The sequence below is a fragment of the Vipera ursinii genome, assembly GCF_947247035.1.
Source record: "Vipera ursinii genome assembly, chromosome: 2".
Lineage (NCBI taxonomy): Eukaryota > Metazoa > Chordata > Lepidosauria > Squamata > Viperidae > Vipera > Vipera ursinii.
The window spans coordinates 277,793,646-277,818,953 of NC_139513.1; the positions used below are offsets into that span (position 1 = coordinate 277,793,646).

General features: G+C 38.3%; 1 protein-coding gene across 2 annotated transcripts in view; it reads left to right on the top strand.

Moving 5' to 3' along the window:
- ZFR (zinc finger RNA binding protein) overlaps positions 1 to 25,308 on the top strand; it is a 57,717-nt gene that overhangs the window by 10,566 nt on the left and 21,843 nt on the right. For both annotated transcript variants that reach the window (XR_014491466.1, XM_083354796.1), the window contains exons 3-13: positions 2,825 to 3,107; positions 4,672 to 4,816; positions 6,325 to 6,543; positions 7,246 to 7,493; positions 13,673 to 13,864; positions 13,985 to 14,267; positions 15,417 to 15,610; positions 16,629 to 16,748; positions 17,489 to 17,634; positions 17,849 to 18,011; positions 21,495 to 21,700. Coding sequence is in view for 1 of the 2 variants with exons in the window: in XM_083354796.1 (XP_083210922.1) it covers positions 2,825 to 3,107; positions 4,672 to 4,816; positions 6,325 to 6,543; positions 7,246 to 7,493; positions 13,673 to 13,864; positions 13,985 to 14,267; positions 15,417 to 15,610; positions 16,629 to 16,748; positions 17,489 to 17,634; positions 17,849 to 18,011; positions 21,495 to 21,700 (2,199 nt within the window). In the remaining variant the exon portion in view is untranslated. The remainder of the gene's footprint in view (positions 1 to 2,824; positions 3,108 to 4,671; positions 4,817 to 6,324; positions 6,544 to 7,245; positions 7,494 to 13,672; positions 13,865 to 13,984; positions 14,268 to 15,416; positions 15,611 to 16,628; positions 16,749 to 17,488; positions 17,635 to 17,848; positions 18,012 to 21,494; positions 21,701 to 25,308) is intronic.

Here is a 25,308-nt window from a genome sequence, read left to right on the forward strand (position 1 = left end):
CGTTCTCCGAAGACTCAGGGCGGCTTACAATTTAAGCACAAACCAATGTGCTTAGCAATAGCCTTCATTCTATGTATATGCCTGCTTATACCAACAATAAGCCCTAGCTTGATTTTGGGGGATGGGCCTAATATAAGCCATATCCTAAAAATAAGCCCTAGTTTTGGGGCAAGGCACACACCTAAAAATCAAGCTGAGGTTATTGTGTGGAGCTCCCCCCCCCGCCCCACATTCACTCACCTTGTAGCCAGGCCTTTCTTTGCCGGCCCACTTCTTCTGAGGCCTCTTCTGCAGCCAGGCATGCATTTCTCAGTCACAGGACTTTCTGGAAGTCCTTGAATCCATAGCTTGGTTCTGCGAGACCTCAGCAGCTGAGCACCAAGGCTCGGTACTCAGCTGCTTAGGCCTTCCGGAAAGGCCTGACTGCAAAATGCAGGCCCAAATGCAGCTGCAGATATTTGGCCCCAGAAGAAGTGGGCTGGCTGAGTGGGGCTGTTGGTGCCAGAGGTGAGGTAAGGCCTAATCTGAAAATAAGACCTGGCGCCTCTTTTGAAGGGGGGGATATGGTCTTATTTTCAGAGAGACAGTATCAGTAACTTGAATTGAACCTAGAGGCATATTTGTAGCCACCATAGGATACTGAACTATCAGGAACTTTGTGAATCAGTTGATCAAATGCTGCAGTTGCTTTGCATATCTTAACATAAAAGAATATATAAATATTCTATAATTTTATTAGTTAAATAATTTTGTCCCCTTGTTCTTTGGAAAGTTATTTTAAAAACTGAAACAAACCAAATGTTTATACTTCAGGACAGGTTTTGTATAAAAACAGTAAGTCTGTGCAGTTCCCATAATTTCTCTGTTACATAAGTGATTCTTCACTGAATTTCATCAGAATATAGGTGGTCTTCATTTAGCTGCTTCCTCATATAGCAACAATTCACAGCTATGATGGTAATGAAAAGATAATTTTGCAACCAAACAAAGGTCATTTACAACCTTCATAAGTCTATATAGCAAGCAAAATAGCTTTGTGACCAATCTTTATTTCTGACCTTCATGGGTCTCTAAAGCAGAGGAAAGCTGAAGTAAGATCATATGCACAGGCATGGTTTCAATTAGCAACCACTTTGCTTTATGATCAAATTTCTGGTCCTAGTTGTAGCTAAACAAGGACTACCTCTAATAATCTAGGAAACAGGTCTGTAGAAAGTAAAGTTTAATTAGAATGCAGCTTTTATCTAGAAAGCACAGTTACTTAGAATTATCAGGAGAATAAAATAATCCCTTTTCCATTTTATCGGTGCTTCTGTCAGTTTAGATATGTTGTAAGTATAGACAAGAATGTCAACTTTCTTAACAAACTGAGCCGATATAACATTTGCCTTTACTTTTTTATACAGTTTATAGGCTGCCCAACAGTTCTGATACTTTAATACAAGGGTACAGAAGCAGAGTTGTTTGGAATGGGTAGCCATAATAAATTTAATAAAATGAATAACTAAATAAAAGTTTTCTTACACATAAATAGCTGGTGGCCAATATATCCCATGTGGAAAATCAGGAAGGTAGAGAAATAGTGAATTGTAAATAATAGTATAGTAGTAACACTGGTAAAGACTTTAAGAGTTTTAAGATTTTCAGAGTGAATGATGATCTTGCAAATTCGATCACTGGCTCTGCATGATGTTGCAGAAGCAAGGGGAACAGATTTGCTAAAACAAAAATGGTAGCAGAACCATAATTGCCTTAGAGAGAAAAAAAACAGTACTAAGGCTACTCATTCTGTGCTATAACAAAACTTATTTTTACTAAATGAAACACAGCAAATATTCTTTTAATGAATTTCTTTGGGTATTGTACATCTTATCGTTAAGTACTATAAGAGGAATATAAAGATGTTCTGTGAATCAACATTAAGTGATTCAGCATAATGACTATATTTTGATGTGTGGTCAAGATCTTTGTACACATTTTATTTTTTCTAATGTGACAAATTGAGATTAAAAGGTTAAATGAATTTATATTGTATAGTTCTTGCAAATCTGCTATTCAGAGTTGCCAAGTTTGTTGAGGGGATAAATATTTTGTTCTTGAAACTGAATAGTTAATTCTTAGTTATATTATTAAACAAGTCCAAAATCAACAAGTTCTATACAAAAATTAAGAGCAGGTTTCTATGTGCAGGATTACTTATTGTACATTTATTATTAGACGTAGAAAGCTATATGATTCTCAAATGATGATGGCTTACACAATTAAAATGAATTAATTGCAACACTGCATGAATTTCATGCTTATCTGAGATATGTGTCCCTTTCAGCTGTATGATTCTGTGAGGTTTGTCTGCTGTATCTCATTCAGTCCTTTGGGAAAGCTGCAATTCGTCAACCTAACAAAAGAAACAAAATATGAATTTGATGTTAATGTACGGGTGTATAATATGAATTTATTATATGTGATTGCTTTTTAGAGGCTATAAAATTAGGCCTTATTAAGCAGGTTAAAAATGTAATTTATGTGGGTTCCACCTGGTAAATTGAACCTTTAGAACTTCTGCCCCTCAAATTCAATTCTCTGAAGCTAATTTTAAAGGATAACTAGGAGTCAGTTCCTTTGGTAGATACACTTTCATTAATGGATGCTCATAATATCACTTAATATGTAGTTTATTAGGTACAGTAGATCTATAATACTAAATTTTTAATTTAGTTTAACTTTTCTCAGATTTATTTAGACTTGGAACAATTTAAGAGCATATTTGCTGGGTATTAAACTTCATTATTATATAGTGATACTTCTTGGCCTCTTCCTGTTACAGCCAACAGCCGGCTTCAGGTGTAGCTTATTCCCATCCAACTACAGTTGCAAGCTACACTGTTCATCAGGCTCCTGTAGCTGCGCATACAGTTACTGCAGCCTATGCCCCAGCAGCAGCAACAGTTGCAGTAGCCAGGCCTGCTCCAGTGGCTGTTGCAGCTGCTGCAACAGCTGCAGCCTATGGAGGATACCCTACAGCACATACAGCAACTGATTATGGTTACACACAGAGACAGCAGGAAGCTCCTCCACCACCTCCACCAGTCACCACACAGAATTACCAGGTAAATATATATGGATAAAGTATCATTCACTAATGGTGCAGTTCAGTTTTTTTGTTTAACCATGATTTATTGAATAACCAAGAATTTACTTGTGTTGGTTTTCATGGTGGTATATGTTTGGGCAGTTTTTGGCTTCAGCTTTAGTGGACTAGACAACAGATTTCCTGATGTTTTACCAGCATCTATGGCTGCAATCTTTACGAGCAAGATGACCTATTACGCAGACCATAGGCTACTGAAGCAGAAACTAATTGGACTCCTATCTTTATAACCAGGTGCCCTAACTTCTGATTGATCTTTAGCCAAGCTGATTTCTAATTGGTGCAGATTGGTGAGGACAGGTGTCTCCCGTTGAAATGTCAGGAAATCTGTTCTCTAGACCAGTCACTAAACCCTGAAGTCCAACACTGTGTAACCAAGAATTGTATTTATACTACATATTAACTATAGTACTGTATTTTATAATTTCAGTGGATAAATTCATAAAATGTACAAAGCCAAACAAAGTATATCATGGCTTAGTGTAATATATAAATCAGAACAGTTTTTCCTTATTAAAAATGGGTAATTGAATAAGTATGCAATAAGAATGAAAACCTCTGGGTTGTTTTTTTTGTTTTTTTTTTTTGAATGTCTAATGTTAAAGAACTTCTCAAAATTAATACAGGGAACAGATTATACATTGATTGTATGCTGAATCCTATATAATTTAAGTTAGTTCTCAGCCTCAGATCTTTTTTATTTTAGTGACTAAATATGAAATATAGGTATGCCTGGGAATTTGCATATAGTACATTTGTAAATAAGTAACTGGAAAGCATAAACCTCAGGACATCTTTTTTGAGCATCATAAACTATAGCAAAGCAAAGCTGAATTGTGTATACAAATTTTGTAGGCAGCTTATTCTCATTTTGGCTACTGCTGAGATTTCTAAAGATTTTGTGTAGGTTTGGTGTAGTATTACCATTTCTATTCAGTATTATTAAAGTTCTAGCCATTGCAACTTCATGTATTAAGAAAAATTATAATTTTGGGAAATGACTTTTTACAGAATACATATAATTCTCAGAATATGTTTGATCATGTCCTTCAAAACTTTAATGAATTATTTCAATTTGTAGCTTAAAATATTGAAGGATTGTGTATTAAGTCTTACTGGGAATTAATGTTGAAGTGTTACAGGGAAGTATATCTTTACCAGATCTTGAACTCAGTCTAATATTGTCTGATATTGTCATGAAATATGTGCTTTCTCAAAAATTCTGATCCTTTACTGCATAATCAACATTGAAGTTATTAAAATAATGAAAATGGTTCAGTAGTAATCCATGCCTTAAATCCTAGGATAATTAATGTAACTTAAAAAGTTAATTTCAAAAGGAAAAACTTCCTGTCTGTATCATATTTAGGAGAGTTTCACAAACCTAGAAGAATTTTTTTAGGAAGCACATGAGCCCACAAAGATTCTCTCATGTAAATTCCATTATGGCAGTTAATTTACCTTACAACTGAAATCCACAAACAGTGTCTTCATTCCCCCTCCACCCCCATGTATTTCTTCAGGACTCCTATTCCTATGTTAGATCTACTGCTCCAGCTGTAGCTTATGACAGCAAGCAATACTATCAGCAGCCAACTGCAACTGCAGCTGCAGTGGCAGCTGCTGCCCAACCACAGCCTTCTGTGGCTGAATCATACTATCAAACAGGTGAGTTTCATACTTTCAAATCCTTTTGTCTTTATCTTATGATTTTAAAAAGTCTAAACTTTCTCAAAACCAAGTAATAGTTTATTGCAGGGATTTGGGACTGAGTCTAATTCCTTCCTTAACCTGCTTGGGCACAGGTCTGGGGTTAAGGCACTTGTGAAGCCTTTCTCATTTTTAATAGTATATTGTTGGCTTTTCTGGGTAGTTATGCTTGCTTTTGTTATATTTTTAACTATATTTTAATTATATATTTGATATTGTGTAAGCACTTAGTTTTGGGGAATTGGGTAGCTTTAACAAATGTGATTTAATAGCAGCAGCAGTTAGACTTCACAGTGCTTTCCAGCTTTCCCTGAGTGGTGTACACAGTCAGCATATTGCCCCCAACATTCTAGGTCCTCATTTTACCAATCTCAGGATGGAAGGCTGAGTCAGTCTTGAATCGATGAGAATCAAATTGTTGGCAGTGGCAGAATTAGCCTGCAATACTGCAATCTAACCACTGCTTCACCATGGCTCTAATAATAGTAGCTTTAGTGGTTCAGTTATTACTTCATTTATTTCTTTAACTTGTATAGCCATATAGCTCATGATGACTGAGCCATGTACAAACAAAATAAAAACAATCACTAAAAATACATATCAAAGGAGAAATACAAATTAGAAGGATGCTAATCAATATGCTATCATCCTTCTTTAGAAATGGGCTTATTTAACACCACTAGTGGCCAAAGAAAGTTTGTAGCTTTCTTAAGCAGAGTGCATACTCAGAAGAGTGTATATGTATTCATATGTTCATGTTTTGGGGATGAATAGTTAGCAGTCTCTTAATTGACACCTAGCTGTGACTAAAATATTTCATTCAGTCTTTTTAGCAGATCAGTTCATTGATGTAGTCCTGTGCTGATAATTTTCATTAGGTTTCAAGTTTATTAATGTAACTAGTATATCATCTAACCTTAAGTCAGTATAATCAATCAAATTATATGCTTTGCTAAACAAAATGTTACTGCAAATAGGTTGACTGTTAAGTAAGATATATTAAAAAGTACTAGTTAAAAACTTTATATTGTTCTGGACATTTGGAATCTGATTGATAAGTACAATAAAATCTTCAGCCATACAAACTTAAACCACAGAACATCAGCTTTTTCTGCAATTGTGTCCGTACTACTTTGAAGATATGCTATTAAATTAAATTAAAATGCTATAAAATATATATTTATGGAACCTAAAGATAGGTTAGGACAGGAGTGTCAAACTGCCAGCCCACGGGCCGGACACATCATCCGGAAACCGCGCCCACCCCATTTCCGGGAATGGCAAAACTGTCCTGATACGTTGCGCGACATCATGTGACATCGCGAGTTTGACACGTCTGGGTTAGGATTTGTACTTTTCTTTTTATATTACTAATAAGATAAAGAAAAAAGAAATTGCTTTATAAAATTACAGCTTGGAGAGAATTCTTGATTTTAATGTGTAATTATTTCCTGCTCTTTATCTAGCTCCAAAGGCTGGTTACAGCCAAGGAGCTACTCAGTACACTCAAGCCCAGCAAACCCGACAGGTAACAGCCATAAAACCAGCTACTCCTAGTCCAGCTACTACTACGTTCTCTATATATCCGGTATCTTCCACTGTGCAACCTGTTGCTGCTGCAGCGACTGTGGTTCCCTCATATACCCAAAGTGCCACATATAGTACAACAGCAGTTACATATTCCGGTGAGTAATACTTAAACAGGACAGAAATGATTTGTCAGGTGTATATAATGGAGAAGTCAAAATTTTCTCAGAAATGTCTGCAAAATTCCAAGAAATAAAGTCTATATATTTGGAAGATGTTCAGCAACTGATGCTATGGATGCTTTTATGTTGTAGATGTTATTGATTTGGTATAATGAATTGATTTTAAAAATTGCAAGTTCATTCCACTCTGCTCTGAGATAAAAGTAGCTTGCCTATATAGATTGAAATGAAGTTTAATTTTGTTTAACTATGAAATTAAACTTCACCATAGCAATGATTTTTCTCTGAAATAAGGTTCTCTTAGAAACCTGGATGGTCCCCAACCTGTATTGTCTGAAGAGCCTTGAAGAAGTGGCTCTTCATCCAGGTTTTTGACAAAGGAGAATAAAGACACTTTGTGTCTTTCCTAACTAGTCTGTCAGTCATACCATCTTTTACTTTTTTATTAGTTATTTCCCTTGTCTTAGTTGTTATGAGTGACCCAAGGTCATTGAGAGTCAGATGGCTTACAAATTTGATAAATTACGAACTTTTTGTGTACTATATTAAAGTTGAAACTCTCTTTTAAAGATGAAACCTTTCTTGACAAATGCTATGTTAATACTGAAACTCTCCTTAAAAGATGAATTGTGGGTTGTGTCCCTCATAAGTGTGACCTGAATTTTCTGTTGTTTAAAGGTACATCTTATTCGGGTTATGAAGCTGCAGTGTATTCAGCTGCATCATCTTACTATCAACAGCAACAACAGCAGCAAAAACAAGTAGCGGCCGCTGCAGCCGCAGCCGCTGCAACAGCTGCCTGGACAGGGACCACCTTTACTAAAAAGGCACCATTCCAGAATAAGCAACTGAAACCAAAACAGCCTCCTAAACCACCGCAGATCCACTATTGTGATGTTTGTAAAATCAGCTGTGCTGGACCACAGGTATCCGTAATATTTTTTTCACTGAACTTTAAATGAAGCAATGTCTATACAGATAGTCCCCAAGGTACGAGCCTAATAGAGCCTCCCCATTAGGCTCGTAATCATCAAATGAATCAGACTCAGTATTACAACATTTTAAAATCAAACTCGCGCGCACACACATACATACACACACTTCCAGCTTCTCGTAGGCCCAAACTGGCCCAGGCAAGTCACAGAGTTAAAATGGCCGCCACAGCAGCCCAGACTGAATCCAAGTCACATGGCTACAGAGGCCTGTTTTTGATCGCAATTTTGAATTTTTAATGTAAGTACCCTTTCTGAGTAACCTCATTTTTGTGAAATATCGCTAAATAAATGCTCATATCTGGGGAATTACCTGTATTAGAAGTATTCAAGGAGGTTTAAGAAGTTACAGTCTTCAGGGCTCTTTCAGTTACAATAAATTACAATGTTTCTCTTTAGTAAAAATAGTAATTGTATTCAATCTGATACCTTCATTAGGCTTGCCCCATCTACACCAGGGGTCCCCATTTGGAACCGGGCTGCACCAGCAATGGGAGAATACATAAGCCAACGGCAGGCGCTGTCGCTCACAGTCCCACTCACGCTCACACTGGGCGCTGGTGCTTGCAGTCCCACTCATGCGAGTGGTTTATGGTTTATTAAATTTATATGCTGCCCTTCTCCCTGAGGACTCAGGGCGGCTCACAATAAAAAGTTAAGAGATATAAATAAAAAAATTAAAATGAGAAATAAGAACAGTTTAAACCAATAAAAAACCAAATTTAAAAACTATGATCAGTCCAGGCCCGCTTGTTGGAATAACCAGTTCTTTAGGTCACGGCGGAAGGACCGAAGGTCAGGGGCCATCCGCAGCTCCGGGGCAGTTCGTTCCAGAGGGTTGGTGCGCCCACAGAGAAGACTCTCCCCCTGGGGGTCGCCAGCCAGCATTGCCTGGCCGATGGCACCCTGAGGAGGCCGACTCTGTGGGAGCGGACCGGGCGATGGGAGGTTGACATTGACAGCAGGTGGTCTCGCAAGTACCCCGGGCCTAAGCCATGTAGGGCTTTAAAGGTGAATCGCACCCAGAGGGCAACCGGAAGCCAATGCAGCTCGCGCAGGAGTGGTGTAACATGGGAGTATCGAGATACTCCCATAAGTACCCGCGCGGCCGCATTTTGCACCAGTTGAAGCCTCCGGGCGCACTTCAAGGGCAGCCCCATGTAGAGAGCATTGCAGTAATCCAGGCGAGAGGTGGACACATGCACCCACCGCTCACATGAATGAAACTGCATACGCACCTGCCCCTCATGCAAAACCATGCTCTCCCCCACCACTGCGCCATGCTGTCAACCGAGAAAGGTTGTGGAACGCTGATCTACACCATGGGACTCATTGAAATACAGAACACAATACACACTGTTCTGGAATGCTTTGTTTCAGCAGAATTTGTTACTAAAACTTAAGATTAAGCTCTGATCTCATTGCATAGCAAAGTACTGCAGGTTTATAGTTTTGATGGGTTCATAGACTTTTTTATTGTTTTTATTGTTTTATCACAGAGAATAAAATAGAAAACAAATGAAACAAAACAAAAGCATACATTCAACTCTAACAACAACAACAAAGAAAAAAAAATAGTGTACAAAAAAACCCGGTCAATTAAATTTAACATGTAGGATCCACCATGGGTGCTGAAAGAAAAGAAAAGAACAGTAAACTCTCCTCCCCTTTTACAAATATATAAATAAAAGGAAAAAAAGCAGTTGAGCTAAACATTATACTAATCTTCAAATCCCTCTGTTAAACATGTGTTATTATATTTAGCTCATAAGAAGTCTACAGTTTCCAGTCTCTTATAAAGGTGTCTAGTCCATTATCTCTAATCAAAGCGGTTAATTTCTCCATCTCTGCTAGTTCAGTCAGTTTCAAAGTCCATTCTTCAACAGTCGGCATCTCTTTTTCTTTCCAGTTTTTGGCAAGTACAATCCTCGCAGCCGTCACCATGTGAAGGAATAGCACCTCAAATTGTTTTTCGATTGGCCTTTAACTTTTTTAAGTTATTCAGTCTTTTAACCATACCAAACAACAAGTATCATAATATAATCTAAGATCTGGCAAACCCAGATATCCTCTATCTTTAAAATCTTGTAGCAGCTTATATTTAATTCTTGCTTTTTTATTTTGCAAAATAAATTTATATATTTATATGTATATATGTGTGTGTGTGTGTATACATATGTATGTGTGTATATGTATGTATGTATGTAGGTCTTGGCGTATTCGGGTCTTTTCCCGTGTAGGATTGAGGGTGTCTTGGCAACGTTTCGACGAGGTCCCACTCGTCATCTTCAGGCTGGTGTCTTCGGTTTCGTGCTTGTGCGACCTCGTCAAAACGTCGCCAAGACACCCTCAATCCTACACGGGAAAAGACCTACATACCTATACCTGTGAAAATCTACAAAAACATATATATGTATATGTATGTATATTTATATATTTATTTCTGCCACTATTTAAAAGTGGAATCTCTAATCAATATCGGTATAGTCTGAATAACACTGGTAGTACATTGATTTTAATTACTGAGATTCTTCCCATTAATGACAAATCTAATTTTTGCCAAATCCAATTTTATCTCCTTCCATATTTTACCATAATTATTTTTGTAAAGCTTAAAAGTTTTTCCTCAGTGAGTGTCAACCCGAAGTACTGTACCTTTTTCACAACTTTAAAACCAGTCTTAAATTCCAGTTTCTTCTGATTTTCTATCTTTATGTTCAGTATTGTCATCTTTGATTTATTTATTAATAAACCCACCAGTTCTCCAAATATTTTAATCTTCCTCATAATATGTTCAATGTTTTGTAACAGGACTTGCACAAACAATAGCAAATCGTTGACAAATGCACATAATTTGTAATTACGCACTTTAATTTGTGCTCTATTATCCTCTCTAATATCTCTATTTAACACTTCCAGCACTAGAATAAATAATAAAGGGGATAAAGGACATCCCTGTCTTGTTTCCTTCTTGAGTTCACCAGGTTTTGTAAAATCTCCATTCACTATGATTCAAACTTTCTGGAGTGTATAGATGTACTTCAGACCCTGTATAAAGCCCAATCCAAAATCCATTTTTCCCCACTACTTTAAACATAAAGGCCCAGTTCAAGTTGTCAAAAGCTTTTTCTGCATCCAGAAAGATTAATGCAACCTGTTTGTCGCTACATTGTTGTAAATATTCAATTATATTCAAAAATACTTACATTATCTTTTAGTTGTCTTTTAGATAAGAAACCACTCTGGTCTTCATGTATATAATCCTGTAAAACTTTTTTAAGTCTTTCAGCTAAAAATAGATGTAAAGAGTTTAGAGTCATTAAGGAGAGAAATTGGCCTGTAGCTCTTCACAGAAGTTAAATCCAGTTTATCTTTGGGTATTAAAGAAATGTAGGCATCTTTCCAAGAGTCTGGTATAGGGTTCCCCTGTAAGATGGACTTCATTAAGTCCTTCATCGGAAGAAGTAGTTGATCTTCGAAAATTTTATAGAATCTACTTGGTAGGCCATCTGGTCCCGGAGTTTTGCCTGTTTCAGCTCTTTTAATTGCTTCTATTATTTCAAAAGTTGTCATTGGACTATTCAAAATTAGCTTGTAGTTTTCCGACAGTGGAGGAACATTTTTAGTTGTTATATACTCCTCCATTGTATCTAAAGAGTTTTCTTGTTCTTTATATAAATTGGTATATTAATTCCAAAAAAGTCTTTGAATGTTTCTGTTGTCCATATAGGTCTTATTCCCCTCTTGAAGCTTAGTTATCTTTGCTGTTTTCTTAGTTTGTAACCACTATATTGTAACCAAACCAGCTTCTCTAGTTTATGTTTCAAAACAGAAGGAAGCAAAATAAGGTAAATAATGTAGCTGAAGTTGTGTTCTTTATAGCAGATGTCAGTGTAAATTGTCTCTAATTTCTTGCTAGAACAGCGTCCTTGGATATTGCAACTAAGACATAACTTTAACTAAAAAAAACCTGACATATGCACTCCACTTGTGACGGCAGGCTTGTTTAAAGGGAAGAACCTGCTTAAAGAGGCATGGGAGCATATCTAATGGAAACCGAAACCAAGAGAAAGGTTTTATCAGTAATACATAGGAAACCTGAGCATCATGGTACTATAGATCTCACATCATGCTTTCCGTGCTTTGTCCTTTTTGTCCCTAGAGATCAAGAATACAAAGGAAACGTCCGCATACAGCATGTGCTCCAAATTATTATTTATTTACTTACTTACTTACTTACTTACTTATTTTATTTATTTTATTTATTTATTTATTTATTTGATTTATTTATTTATTTGATTTATATACCGCCCTTCTCCCGAAGGACTCAGGGCGGTGTACAGGGCAGTAAAAATAAGAATACAGGATACAAGATTTAAAGTTAAATGATTGTGCCCAATGTAGTAGGTTAATTAGAACAACTGAACCTAAAAACAAATATTCTGATTTCTACCAATTATCTTTGTAATTGCCCAGGAGAACAACAAATTGTTATGACACAGACCAAGTTTTCATGGAAATTTTATATTCATGAAATTATAAAATCATTGTGGAATGCCATCAAAGAGAGAATTGCCTGGTATCTGTAAATCTGCCAGAAACTACTTCCACCCATATCCATATATATGCCACTCAGAAAATTTCTGTGAGCCTGTTACCAAAGCATGGCTCTTCCCTTCAGTGTATTGTAAACTAAGTATTCACAAATTCACCCATTTCTCCTCTAGTGCATATTAATGCCTGGTTGATCAATCTACTGATAAGCTTTCCCTCCCTAGAACAGAAAGAGAGGCATCTGAACCTGCCTGCAGACTTTACAACATCTTGTGTTCCTAATCAACAGATAGCAAAACAATTTCATATCATTTGGGAAGGGTGTAATTTTGGACAAGAGATTTTCTTTCGATAGGCCTGTAGTCCGTCGATATTCAGTGATGCTAATTGAATGGATGCTTTCTAGTGCCATTATTCTGGTATATCTCACCGTCAGATGCAATAAGGAATTGCAAGACTGGAATTTGCATGATGGTTCTTTTTCTATAGTAGACAAGCATCCAAGCCCATCAAGTATTCATGCAAAGTAGGCACAGGAGTCTTTCACATAAGATGCATATCCCTCCCTCCCTCCATATGTGTGTGTGTGTGTGTGTGTGTGTGTGTGTGTGTGTGTGTAATTTCCATATTAGTCATGTCTGATTCTTGGACAAACCTCTGCAGTTTTTTCTCGGCAAGGTTTTTCAGAACTGGTTTGCCCTACTGGCCCAAGGTCACCTAGCTGGCTGTATGCTTAAGGTGGAACTAGAACTTACAGTTTCCTGGTTTCTAGCCTACTTCCTTTGCTACGTCAAACTGACTTTTGTGTCATGTATATAACAATATAGCAAAAGGGACGTGGTGGCTCAGTGGGTTAGGACGCTGAGCTTGTCGATCAGAAGGTTGGCAGTTTGGCGGGTCGAATCCAGAGTGCCGCGTAACAGAGTGAACGCCTGTTACTCGTCCCAGCTTCTGCCAACCTAGCAGTTCGAAAGCACGTAAAAATGCAAGTAGAAAAATAGGGACCACTTCAGTGGGAAGGTAACAGCGTTCCGTGCGCCTTTGGCGTCTAGTCATGCCAGCCACATGACCACGGAGACGTTCTCGGACAAGCGCTGGCTCTTCGGCTTTGAAACGGAGATGAGCACCGGCCCCTAGAGTCGGAAACGACTAGCACGCATCTGCGGGGGAACCTTTACCTTTATATAACAATATAAAAACATTGAGTAACCTGTTTTACTACATTCAAATATAAGCTATTCAGAGTCAAATTTTGTCATTCTGAAGGTTAGGATAGGTACATTCTCAAAATAACAATTGCTGATTTTGCCAGCTTTAAGTGATTGGGTGATTACCTGCTATAAGATGTAAATTCCTGCTTTTAAATTACCTATACTGCTAAGCCAAACATGAACAATAACAATACTTTTTAGAACATTTCAGCAAGTTTAGACATTAAAATCATGACATAATACTATAAATTCTGTACCCTCTCAAAAGCAAACCTAAGAATTGCCTCATCTTGTTTGCATAAAACGTGGAATATAACATGTATTAATCTCTTTTGTTTTCTGTTTTAGACTTATAAAGAACATTTGGAGGGACAGAAGCATAAAAAAAAAGAAGCAGCATTGAAAGTATCTCAGAACACTACCAGTAACAGTGCTTCTTCTCGTGGGACTCAGAACCAGTTGCGTTGTGAGCTGTGTGATGTGTCCTGCACTGGAGCTGATGCTTATGCTGCTCATATTCGTGGAGCTAAACACCAAAAAGTAAACCTTTCCCCTTCATTCTTTTTATAGACTTTTAAAGTTATTTTGAATATTTAGCAATTATAAATCTATATGGATGGGTATCATTTCTGTTAAAACTTCTTTTATTAATGGTTCTAGGTGGTTAAGCTGCATACTAAACTTGGCAAACCCATTCCTTCAACTGAACCAAATGTTGTCACCCAGGCTACATCAGCAACGTCATCTTCTAAGCCAGCAGCCGTGTCTTCAAATATCTCAAGTAGCAGCAGTACTGTGAATTCTTCTGTTACATCTTTGGCAGTAAAAATTCTTACTCCTTCTGCCAATGTGCTACTTAGTACAACATCAAACAACAAAGCTACAATAGTCCCAACTAACATTGCTGTAAAAAAGATATCTACACCCAAAATTAACTTTGTTGGCAAGTATAGAGATCTTTATTGTTCAATTTATTAAAATATTAAGACTATAAATTCATTTATTTATATAACTATAAAATTTCAGTATATTTTATATGAGGGCCAGTTTGATGTAGTGGGGTCAAGGCACCAGGCTACAAACTGGGAGATCATGAGTTCTAGTCCCAACTTAGGCACAGAGCCTAAGGTAACCTTGGGTTAGTCACAATGGCAAGCTGCTTCTGAAAAACGATACCAAGAAAGCTGCAGGGACTTATCCAGGTAGTCTCCGAGAATCAGACATGATTGAACAGGAAGACAGATCTTTTATGTTTTTGTCTGCTAGTGATTAGATTTTTGAATGAGGTTCTTTAATTGAACAGATATTTTCCGTTCCGTGCCTTTTCCAGAAATCTTTATAAATAATTTTCAAAATTGCTAATTTAAGTGTAGAGGGAAATGTTAATTAAATGCCATATTTAATCATTTAGCCTTAGAAGTTGACCTTTCTAAAACTTCTAAAGCGTCTTAACTATGTAGGAGTGAGTCTCAGTTTTACTTTCTAAATTTTACAGGCTTGTTAAGTTTAGAATTTGTAATTAGCAATGGAGCTTACAGATCACTTGGTTCTCTTCATAACTCTTCTTGAGAGTTGATCCAGCCTCTACAGTGAACTCTCCAGGGTCCTGATAGAACCCCGTAGAACTGTTTGTGGTTTAATTATTCATCTACATCTCCTATTTACAGTTTTCCCCAAAATTCCACAGCCAATGTGGCTATTGCTGAGAATTTTATAAAGCTATACATTTGGAGGACACCAAGTTCCAGAAGGCTGTTCAATCCATAGAATTTATGAGAAGTGTGTTGTAATCCTCAACCAGGAAAAGAGATTCCAGAGTAATGGCCTTCAATGCGTATCATTTGGACAGCAGATTTTCAGGAGTTGACAAAGATATAAATGATGTTTGGCAACCCTTTCTTCTATTGTATTGTATTGTATTGATTTATTAGTGTCCAAATGATTTACAATAAATATATAAAAACAAAATCTAGTTAAGAATGAACAATCAAAATATAAATTTTGATGTTGCAGGGCAACCCAACCATAAAAGCACTATGAGAAGGATTATTGTAGGTGATGGTCATTTTCCTTTTATACTATTTTATATTAGGTGGCAATAAATTACAGACAACAGGAAGTAAAATGGATGAAATGAAAGCTGTAGAAAATATCAAGACTACCCCTGTTACCGCAGTACAAATGCAGGAAGCTAAAGCAGATACCTCTGCTGAAGCTGTAACTTCTACAGCTCTTGCTGCTTTGCAAAGCGAGGTCCAACCTGTTGGTCATGACTATGTGGAAGAGGTAATATTGTGAAAACTATATTGATTTAATCCAGACATATCACGTAGCATAAACTAAACAGAGATGTATTCGCTAACATAAATGCATTAAAATTTGCAGAATTGAAATTACAGAATCATAGTATTTATTGATGGTTAACTAAATTTCACCTAATTATTTGGATCTAGTTTCATAAAAATTAGTTGCAATGCTGTTTGGCATTTGAGAAGAGCAGAATAATTGCATCCTTATCTTAGTAATTTAAGATTGCTTAAGATATGGAGCATTCTTCAAAACTGAATAATCAGAATTCAGATGCAAGGCAACATGTATTGGTATATATATACTGAAATATGGTAAGATTTTTGACTTAAAATTGAAAAATGGCACAATATTAGAGTCTAGTAATAGATACTTGTTCTTAAATTGTACAGTGCCGATACAGTAATATTTTTGTGTCATTGTTCAAATTTGTAGTAATGCATTTTACATTAATTTGTCAGAAATATTACTGCTGCATTTGTGTCTGTCTAGTGTAAGTAAATATTAACTGTCATTAAGAGTGGGAAAAGACTAGCTTACCATTTAGGTTTCCTAAATAACTGCCATCATTTCAAAGATGTATTGGCAGAAATGGGTTAACCTAAGTCATGGTGCCTCTGTTGACAGGAACAAAAAACATCAACAACTGAATTGTGTTATTTCTATTTAACTTGAAAGGATGACTCCAGATAATTTACATTGAATTCCACCTTTAAAAGCAACAAAATCTATAACATATCTTAGAGGAATCAAATCTACTGGGCCTATATCATTCAGTAGATTGGAGATTGATGTATATTATTAAACAGACTGATAAAAAAGTAGAAATGCCTTTGTTTTTGCAGAGGAAGATAGTTTTGTGTTGACAGATGTCTCCCTTCTGGGCTAGTAGGGAGTCCTTGAACTGAATTGTTATCTTGAAAATGTTTGATTCAGTTTTGTTATCACATGATAAGAAGTAGCTGTAACCAATAACTACATTTTCTTTCTTGCAAAGGTTCGTAATGATGAGGGAAAAGTGATTCGTTTCCATTGCAAGCTTTGTGAATGTAGCTTTAATGATCCTAATGCTAAGGAGATGCATTTAAAAGGAAGGCGGCATCGGTTACAATATAAGGTGAAAGGCTGTTCTTGTCTGTTATGGAGCTTACAAATAAATATAGGAATTGTAGATGTCTTAAATAATGTATTGTTTTCGGTACATATGCATGTTTATTGAAAAGATTTTTGCTGCATATTGTAAGACTTCATACAAATAGAATTTAGAATCAGCAATTTGAAACAGCATTCTTTGTTTAGAATACTTGTTCTCATCATAAAGTGATGCATATTCAATTTTTACTTTTTAACAAATGAAGATTGTTACAGTGAGATATTGATAGTTCTGAAGGAGGGGAGGGTGGGCAGCCTCTAACAAGAAGTTATTTAATTATGAAATGTAATTCATTTGAAAATAATTCTAAGCATTTTTGTATCATGCTTCAGAATGTCAATATACTATGAAAGTAAAATTCTTTACTGCTAATTTCTTAGAAAGATTTATATTTCTAATATATAAGTTCCTCATTCTAGAGTATACTTAGAACAAAATAATAACAAAATCTTTCATATATGCTTAAAACAAAATAGTCCCATTAAAATATTTTGAGTAGGATTATTCTAATGGAATACATTCAAAATAATGGCATATTGCACTATATATAGAATAAGGAGTTTTTAGAGCAAGCTTATTTTTTTTATTCTAAAGCCACAAAACTAGGTAGGATCGTACACCATATTGAACGGTATCTATCGCTCTGTGTACAAAAACAAAATAATCTTAAATAAATGTATTCAAAATCTTTACATTTAAAACAGAAAAAAGTAAACCCAGACTTACAAGTAGAAGTGAAGCCTAGCATCCGGGCAAGGAAGATACAAGAAGAAAAGATGAGAAAGCAAATGCAGAAAGAAGAATATTGGAGAAGGCGTGAAGAAGAAGAACGATGGAGAATGGAAATGAGGTAACATGCCAGCTAGATTATCACAATTCATACTCAGTTGAAGATTTTGTCATGTCACTTTTTTTTGGTGAAGACGTCCCTGTGGATGTTCATGGACCATGATGAACTGATAAGAATCTCCTCTTTTCAAAAGAAAGGAATCCTTCACAGTTAGGTAGAATACACAAACATGCAAATATAGTTGATACATTGCGATTTGGTTTGTATATTTCAGACGCTATGAGGAAGACATGTACTGGAGGAGGATGGAAGATGAACAGCATCACTGGGACGATCGTCGTAGAATACCTGATGGAGGATATCCTCATGGTCCTCCAGGCCCTCTTGGGTTACTTGGTGTCAGACCAGGAATGCCACCACAGCCACAGGGACCAGCTGTGAGTATTTATTTACTTAAAACCTAACGTGTTTGATACAAACTCTTTGTATAACTGCCCTCATTTGTTTTAGAATTATTTCTTATTGGAAGATCCTTTCAGCAAATATTACATGAAGGCTTAGTTTAGCAAAGAAACATTGCTATGTAGCTTTTGTAATACATTAACTGTATTTTGTTCTGGCTCATGAGAAGTTTAATAGCTTGTTGCAACCACTTAAATTGCTTGTATATGCAGCTATCAGAATGCTATACAATCCACCTTTTCTCAGACTGTCCAAAGAGACAGATGTTACATTTTGCTATTGCTGAGGTCCAGAACTTGGATAGCTCATTTAGCTGATACATTGAATAGTCATCCAAGTGCAAAGATCCATGAATTCAATTCTCAAAAAGTTTGAATAACTTAGAATAACTTCTGGCTACACAGTTCTAATGAAATCAATAATGTGCCTCATTGTGGTCAGAATAATTGCTAATGCAATATCTGTAGCAGACATTATACAGTGGGGACAAAAAAGTATTTAGTCAGCCACTAATTGTGCAAGTTCTCCCACTTAAAAAGATGAGACAGGCCTGTAATTTTCATCATAGGTATACCTCAACTATGAGAGACAAAATGGGGGGAAAGAATCCAGGAAATCACATTGTAGGATTTCTAATGAATTAATTCGTACATTCCTCGGTAAGTATTTGGTCACCTCCAAACAAGCAAGATTTCTGGCTCTCACAGACCTGTAACTTCTTCTTTAAGAGGCTTCTCTGTCCTCCATTCGTTACCTGTATGAATGGCACCTGGTTGAACTTGTTATCAGTATAAAAGACACCAGTCCACAATCTCAAACAGTCACACTCCAAACTCCACTATGGCCAAGACCAAAGAGCTGTCGAAGGACACCAGAAACAAAATTGTAGACCTTCACCATGCTGGGAAGACTGAATTTGCAATAGGCAAGCAGCTTGGTGTGAAGAAATCAACTGTGGGAGCAATTATTAGAAAATGGAAGACATACAAGACCACTGATAATCTCCCTCGTTCTGGGGCTCCACACAAGATCTCACCCCGTGGGGTCAAAATGATCACAAGAACGGTGAGCAAAAATCCCAGAACCACATGGGGGACCTAGTGAATGACCTGCAGAGAGCTGGGACCAAAGTAACAAGGGCTACCATCAGTAACACACTACACCGCTAGGGACTCAAATCCTGCAGTGCCAGACATGTCCCCCTGCTTAAGCCAGTACATGTCCGGGCCCGTCTGAAGTTTGCTAGAGAGTATTTGGATGATCCAGAACAGGATTGGGAGAATGTCATATGGTTTTGGTAAAAACTCAACTCTTCGTGTTTGGAGGAGAAAGAACGCTGAGTTGCATCCAAAGAACACCATACCTACTGTGAAGCATGGGGGTGGAAACATCATGCTTTGGGGCTGTTTTTCTGCAAAGGGACCAGGACGAGTGATCCGTGTAGAGGAAAGAATGAATGGGGCCATGTATCGTGAGATTTTGAGTGAAAACCACCTTCTATCAGCAAGGGCATTGAAGATGAAACGTGGCTGGGTCTTTCAGCATGACAATGATCCCAAACACACCGCCCGGGCAACGAAGGAGTGGCTTCGTAAGAAGCATTTCAAGGTCCTGGAGTGGCCTAGCCAGTCTCCAGATCTCAACCCCATAGAAAACCTTTGGAGGGAGTTGAAAGTCCGTGTTGCCCAGCGACAGCCCCAAAACATCACTGCTCTAGAGGAGATCTGCATGGAGGAATGGGCCAAAATACCAGCAACAGTGTGTGCAAACCTTGTGAAGACTTACAGAAAACGTTTGACCTCTGTCATTGCTAACAAAGGGTATATAACAAAGTATTCAGATGAACTTTTGTTATTGACCAAATATTTATTTTCCACCATAACTTGCAAATAAATTCGTTGGAAATCCTACAATGTGATTTCCTGGATTCTTTCCCCCCATTTTGTCTCTCATAGTTGAGGTATACCTATGATGAAAATTACAGGCCTCTCTCATCTTTTTAAGTGGGAGAACTTGCACAATTGGTGGCTGACTAAATACTTTTTTGTCCCACTGTATTTGCTAGAAATTAATTTGGTTATAATGGTTCATTAGTGAAAACTATCAGTTTGTCTGTTTCCTTCATAGTACCACAGACATTGAAGACATGGGAGACTCAGAATGCATAGTGCAACTTGGCTATCAAACGTTATCTAACTCTGAATTCATCCTTTATGTCAGTGATATGGCATGTGGGTGTGTGCATACACATGAATCGGTGCTGACTCCTGATTTCTGCAGGGACTGGTCTTTGCAGTTTTCTTGGCAAGATTTTAAACATGCTTTGCCACTACTTCCTTCTTAGGGCTGAGCGACAGTGACTGGCCCAAGGTCATCCAGCTGGCTTTGTACCTGAGGCAGCACTAGAACTCAGTTTCTAACCCGATGCCTTAATCACTGTACCAAACTGGGTCTCTTACTCTGAAATCTAATCCCCACAAAACTAATGTATTGTAAGATGTATTAAAATTGTGTTAAATCCTGGTTATTTTATAGGATGGTGACTAATGATTTATTCCACAACTTCAAGATGCTTAATTGCCTTTAAAATTTTATGGCTAATTTACTATCGCATTTTCTACAAGCAAAAATATTGAACAATATTCTTGTGGTAAATTAACAGATTACAATTCATTTGTAAGAAACTGTTTTATAAAAATGAAGTTTGTCACTTTGAAAATGTTTTTGTAACATGACTGCTATTGTGTCATGTTTACATCTAAGCTCCTTTGAATTCATTGTTACCAACCTCTGATATGTATAAATTCAACTTAGAAAACACACTGAATGTTTAGTAATAGGCTTTTCTTCCATCAAAAGGTCATCTGTTCTACAGATTTTTTAAAGGTTTCTATCGTCAAGATTGGTTATATATATATATATGTCCATTTCGTTTTCACAATATGGAACTGGCTTGCTTTTCCTTTGTTGGACATGTTTTTCAGTGTCTTTGTGTTCTCCAGACCTTGGATTTCCTTTTGATCTCCTATCCAGTTATCCAAGGCTAATCCTGTCTAGCTTTTCCAGGGTGAGCCAAGATTGGTTGGTGTTGTCACCTAATGAAGTAAAGTTGTGCTCATAGAAGATTTTAATTAGAAGTTCAAACATGTCACAAATAAAATTTAGACTGACATAATTAAATGCTTTTAATTTGAATTAAATTAAATGCATTTAATTTGAAATTTAGGTTATAGTTTGACATAGTAGAACCAAATTTGATTTTTCTTTCAGTTAACACCAGCCACATTATGGTTTATGTGGAAGACTTAATGTCAAATATTTTAAGACCATACAAGCCTTCTTGATCTGTTCTTCTGAAGAGCAAGTCAATATTCGAAATGAATAGCAAATATTTGAAAGTAGTAAAGCACAACTATTTGGGAGGCTAACTGAATTTAAGAATTAATTTCTCTTTGTAGCCATTGCGTCGACCTGACTCCTCTGATGACCGTTATGTGATGACCAAACATGCAGCTATCTATCCAACTGAGGAGGAACTCCAGGCAGTCCAAAAGATAGTTTCTATCACTGAACGTGCATTGAAACTTGTATCAGATAACATGACTGATAATGAGAAAAACAAGACAAAGGAAGGAGATGATAAAAAAGAAGGCAATAAAGACAGGTCTGTTTTTTTTTAATCATTTAGTTATATCCCATTTCTTTTTCTTTTGAAAGCTATTATCAGCAATGTTGGGCATGCCAGATAATGCAAAATAGAACCACATTTGTACTTGAGATCACAACATTGTTTTGAATTCCTGTCTGCTTATTCTGAGCCTGTTATCAGGATTCTTGTTTGCTATTAATTCCAACGCCTGTGCCTAAACATCTTGGCTTCTGTGATCAGAGTACAGGTCATTAGGGCTATTCATTCAGTGACCATTCAAAATTATGGCAGCACTGAACAATGGGGTAATAATGAAGTTGCAGCTGTCGCAGCATCACTGCAATCACATGATCACAATCCAGATACAGAGTGTCCAGCTTTTAATTACAACCTTGCAAAAAGCCACATGATTTCCAGGGTTCCTTAACAGCTTCCCTCAATGTGGAAGCAATAGGAAGTTGAAAATTGCACCCCATCTTGCTGTTTTTTTCACCTGTCCACCTTCTAGAGTGCCTATCTGTAGTACCCCTGACCACCCTGTGGTACCCACGCAGACACCATTCTCCCAAGCACCTGCCCACAGCACTCCTCCCACCCAAAGCACCCATGCAACCCAATCACCTGCCAGCCTATTTGCCTCGGACTCCTGCCTGGGGGACAAGGAGAGCAGATTCTGTCTCCGAAACAATCGGACTGGATGGAGGAACCACAGTGGCTTATTGATCAGGGAAAGAAATTTAGGAAGGATCTGCCCTAATTGATCAAGCAGTTTAAAGTGGCAATGGGGAATTGTTACCTTCAGACTTATTCTGTTAATGTAACCTACAAAACAGTGGGATTAGGGGGGCGGGGGAGGGTGAAGGTTCATTTTCTGAACTTGTGGGTTGGGTTTCCGAACATTTCATTACCAGGCTAGGTAACATCACTGGAGTTTGGGGATGTCAAGTGTCAGTGTTCTTCTGTTTATAAGGGCTTTGTGTGGTCAGTGGGTCTTGTGATAGGTCAGGTGTGGGTGTGTCAAGTGAGAGTCTTGGGTCTTGTGATGGGTCAAGCATGGGTGTATCAAGTGAGGTGATAGGTCAGGTGTGAATCATCAGTGGGGGTCTTGTGATGGGGAGGTTATATCAGGTGAGGTTAATTGGTAGGTGAACCACTGGTTGGGGGGTTGCGTGAGTTGGTTGAGGGTTGGTGCTGTCTGGTTGATTTGGATTCTAAGGAGTTCATCGGCTGGTTGTAGGTCAATGTGTCTGTTGATGGGGGTGCTTGTGGAGTGCCAGGCTTCGATGAACTCAAGTGTGGCAGGTGGTAGTATGACTGATTATTTTTGTGTTGCTCCAATCAAACTGGTGCTGTTTGGTGTCAGTGTGGGTAGAGATTAAGGATTTGGAATTGTTGCATTTGGCTGTCAGCCGGTGTTCATGGATCCTGGTTTTTTTTTATTGATGTGATGTTTGTCCCGCATAGAATTGGTTGCAATAGTTACAGTTGATTTTGTAGATTGCATTGTTTCTTTCTGCCTTCCATGTCTTGTCTTTAATTTTGGATAATTTCTGGTGGGATTAGTGAGATTAGCTCATCTAGTCATGCTTCCTGACTGGTTTCTGTGGAAGGGCTGACAGTCTGTTATTTGACCCTTACTGCTTGGTTCTGGGGCTACAACAGCAATGGGGACTGTGGGGTTGCTCTTGCTAAGCAATGTGGTCATGTGACATCATGCTTTAGAACCGCATCACTTAGCAACAAAAATTCTGGTTCCAGTTGCTGTAGAATATTTTTTTTCTTGGATAAACCACCAGAAACCCCCTGTCCTTTTTGATCAGATAAAAAGTTATCTTAGCAGCACAGTAGATATTTGCAATCTAAAAACAATTTGGCATACTTTAAATTTTGATGTTTTATCATCAGGCTAATGTAGAAGAACAGTGCCAAAAATATCTACCTTGTCATTCACCTCTTTATTGATTGATTCTTCTTAGTTCCAAATTGATTCTTCTTAGTTCCAAAGTTAAACTTTTTGCATCAGAAAAAATACCCGTATATACTTGAGTATAAGCCGACTCGAATATAAGCCAAGACCCCCCTAATTTTACCCCCCAAAATGGAAAACGTTAGTGACTTGAGTATAAGCCGAGGCTGGGAAATGCAGCAGCTCACCTTATGCTCCTCTTCAGAGATCTTCCCTCAGCAGCGGCTGGCAAAGTAGCTCGCACACGAAACAAGCCTGGCAGAGGAGCCGGAGCGGCGAGCAGAGGCGCCCGGCCCAGATCCTGCAAGGCCCGGCCGAGACGCGCCCCCAGCAGCGGAGCTGCTCCGGCTCCTCTGCCGGGCTTGTTTTGCATGTGAGCTACTTTGCCTGACGCTGCTGGGGTCGTGTCTCGGCCGGGGTCTTGCAGGATCCGGCCCGGGCGCCTCTGCTCGCCCTCAGCAGCACCTGGCCCGGAATCACATGCAAAACAAGCCCGGCAGAGGAGCCGGAGCGGCGAGCAAAGACGCCCGCCTGGATCCTGCAAGGCCCCGGCCGAGACGCACCCCCAGCAACGGAGCCGCTCTGGTTCCTCTGCCGGGCTTGTTTTGCATGTGAGCTACTTTGCCTGATGCTGAGAAGACCCGCTTGGGCCGTGAAACTAGACCTTGTTTTTGGTTTTTTTTTTGTACTTTGGGCTGATCAAATGTTTCAATAATGACTGAAGGAGAGCTGCTTGTACCTTGGTCTTTGTGCTGGTGTCTTGACATGCCAGTGTTTTTATTTATTCCATTTATTCCTTTTGATCAGCCCAAAGTACAAAAAAACCCCCAAAACAAGGTCTAGTTTCACGGCGATGAGCAACCGGAGTGCCAATCAATTAGTTAACAGACTTCATCAGTTCCAAAATCAAGATCACACCGGCAAGCTTTGTCAGTTGTCACTCGCGGCAGTACAAATACACTAGTACGGAAAGCTGCCGTTCACTTTCGGGGGGAGGAAAAAAAAAACACAACAACACCGCACGCTTTAAAAGACGAGTTTTGCAGCCTTTTTTCTCGGGCCCGTCCGCCACCTTTAACTTAAGGCTGCGCTCTCGATTTCCTGGTGTGTGTGTGTGTTTCTTTCTTATTCCTCCCTTCTCTGGTGGTTGGAAAGGCGTGTGACGCGCTTCGACAACAACTCTGCTGGCTCTCTCGGTGGGAACCTCCCATCCTCTATATACCCCCATTTCGGCTGCTTCGCAAACTGCTTCCTCCACCCCACCCCACCCCACCTCACCCCCCTTTTTCCAAACATTTTGTTTGCACCTCTGGGCCAAGCACGCAACTCCGAAAACGATCCCACCACTGGCAACTTCCTAGCACCATAGGCAAAAACTAAAGTCGAAGCCACACCTGACAATCGGGGAGGGGAGGGGAGGGGGGGAGGAAGGAGGAAGAAACCAGCGCACCCTTTGCCCTTTTATTGTTGCAATCGAAGAGGCAGGAGAATGCGGGGTGGGGAGGGGAGAGAGAGAGAGAGAGAGAGTAGAAATCCCTATTTTCGGAGCCGAGAAGAGAAGCGCGGCTACAGCAGTCGCTGAAAAATCCAGCAGCAGAGTTCCGCAGAGGAATAAAAAGCACGAAGAAAAGCAAAGGAAACGGTGAGGAGGAGGAAG